The 2,243-nt window shown below is 39.0% G+C and overlaps 1 protein-coding gene across 1 annotated transcript; it reads right to left on the bottom strand.

The window, feature by feature from the left end:
* Positions 1–254: 254 nt before the first annotated feature.
* On the bottom strand, positions 255–1,802 carry LOC112529810 (transcription factor MYC2-like). Its single transcript, XM_025141218.1, has 2 exons — positions 1,247–1,802; positions 255–1,022 (listed from the first exon to the last, which is right to left on the bottom strand). The coding sequence occupies exons 1-2, from the start codon at positions 1,800–1,802 to the stop codon at positions 289–291; spliced, it is 1,290 nt and encodes a 429-aa protein (XP_024996986.1). The 3' UTR covers positions 255–288.
* Positions 1,803–2,243: the final 441 nt, after the last annotated feature.

Here is a 2,243-nt window from a genome sequence, read left to right as displayed (position 1 = left end):
TCCGTTGTCTTTGAACAACGTTTTACTCGTTCCTAATACTATAAAAAATCTAGTTTCGGTTCGTCAGTTTACAAAAGATAATATTTTTATAGTACACGAATTCAAGTAGAAAAGCTTATGAATTCACATTCCACATTGGTTTATGAAGCAGATAATTATATTAAGATGCAATCGGAAGTAATAATATATGTACTAATTCAAACCATAAGCACTGTTCGATGCTAAAATTATTAACAATATTGATCAAATAGCTGGAAGAACAGATTGAAGAAACGTGGACATTGATAATTAATCCAAGTACATATTCTTAAGAACAGCAACTCTCAAGGTTTCTTCCCCAGTTGTGAATCCATCAGGAACCTTCACAATCACATCTTGAAGCATCAAATCATTCACACTTGAAACACTCGCATAATGGACTCTTAAATCAAGGCTTCTAAGTGCATCCATCAACCTCGCTGCTGGATGGTTCATGTCCGGTGATTGAACCCTGATCATGGCTTCGGGTCCAAGTATTTTCACGTCGACTTCAAATCTGTTTGCTGCGAGATCACTGGAGAAAGTTTTTGAGTTTTGAATAGGATTATACTCGTGATAGTTGGAGTTCATCTGGATTTCGTTTTGTGGCGGTTTTATCTGTGATGATTTTGATCCCACTTTCTTTTCTAATGTTTGGATTCTGGCTTTGAGCTCGTCGATGTACGTAGTTGCATCCGCCAGCAGAGATGCTTTGTCCATCTTTGTAACATAAGGAACGACACTCCGGAGGGCGTAGAAACGATGGTTTAACTTCTCTCGTCGCTGCCGTTCGGCCTCCACGTGATATCCTGGTGGCATAACTTCCGCCGGCTGTGCAGTMGCTCCCTTTGCACGTCTCCCTCTCTTTTTTGGCAAACTTGTAATGTTGGTAGTCGACGGCGAGGAGCTGTCGAGGTCAAATGGATCTGAATTCGAAGATGACRTATTCATCTTCTTCAATGTCACTTCTTCCTGTCCTTCTTCCCTCACTTGATTCCAAATACCTGGTGATCATTAGTCAAAACAAAGAATTATTAATTAATTTACCCAAAAGCTAGCACGATCATAGAATACCCACATCAGTAGCAGATTTTTTTATGTTATATAGTGGTTAACTCGATCTAATCATCCCTAACTTCAATCTTTCTTCATGGGTTTCACAGAAAACGACCAAATAATTTGTTGGAAAAAATTTGACAACTGTAAATTATACTTGAAAATATGATACCTCGATTAGGGATTTCACATTCGTCAACAATCTGGGCGAGGTTGATGTTGAAAAAACCATCTGGTTCGAAGATGGATTTTGTCAGCTGGATTAGACCTCCGTCTTCTTTGGCAGTATCACAAGAACCCAACTCAACCACACCATTTGAAGTGGGAATACAAACCAAGGACTTGATTCCATGGACCCTAACTTCTTCAGCTCTTTTGCTTTTGTACTTCTTTAATTCCATGTCCCCAGCCAACCACAGATGAGATCCGGAAATAAAACTCCGGCCAACAACATCATGTCCGGCCGGAAAACACATCTCAACCGAAGACATAATCAACCACTGGGAATCTGAAACATCATCATCATAACTCAACATCAGGTGATCATTACCATTTCTTCTAGAATCCGGCAAGTCACTGTTGGTGCCGGGAAAATAGCCGTCAGCCCACAAGAGAACAAGACGACCGTCAGTTTCTTTGGAAGCTTGCCAGAATATGGCGTAAAGCCACCTCTCCGGCCGGCTTTGGAGGATGAATTTGAGACGGGTTTGAAGTGAAGTTTGTGACATAGTGGCTTGGCTAAGCAACGTCTTGAAGAAGCGGAGGTGCCGTTTATGGTGAAGTCGGTAAACTCCGATGACAGTTGTAGCGAAGGAGGAGAAATGGTAGAAACAATTGGCAGGTGAGTTACATAAATACAACTCCTATGCAGTGTCATGAATTGGAAAATCAGTGACGTCATCCAATTTCATAAAATGTTTTTGCTTTACAATCAATTGGAACATGTGACAAAGGGGATGGACCATAAACAATTTCAATTGTTGTCTCGACTTTTTTAGAGATATGACATAGCAGATGACGTCATCCTTCCAAAATAAACATGTTCAAGACTTCATAAAAATTCGATAAATTTTTTGCTTTCAAGTTAAAAAAATTGTAAATAAAATATTTAAGTAGAATAATTACTAATTAATTATCAAACAATTTCATTTAGTAAAAATAAGATAATA

This window comes from Cynara cardunculus (genome assembly GCF_001531365.2).
Source record: "Cynara cardunculus var. scolymus isolate 2C chromosome LG 16, CcrdV1, whole genome shotgun sequence".
In the NCBI taxonomy this organism is placed as follows: Eukaryota; Viridiplantae; Streptophyta; class Magnoliopsida; order Asterales; family Asteraceae; genus Cynara; species Cynara cardunculus.
The sequence above is the reverse complement of the archived record's forward strand: the minus strand, read 5'-3'. Positions and strand labels throughout refer to the sequence as shown.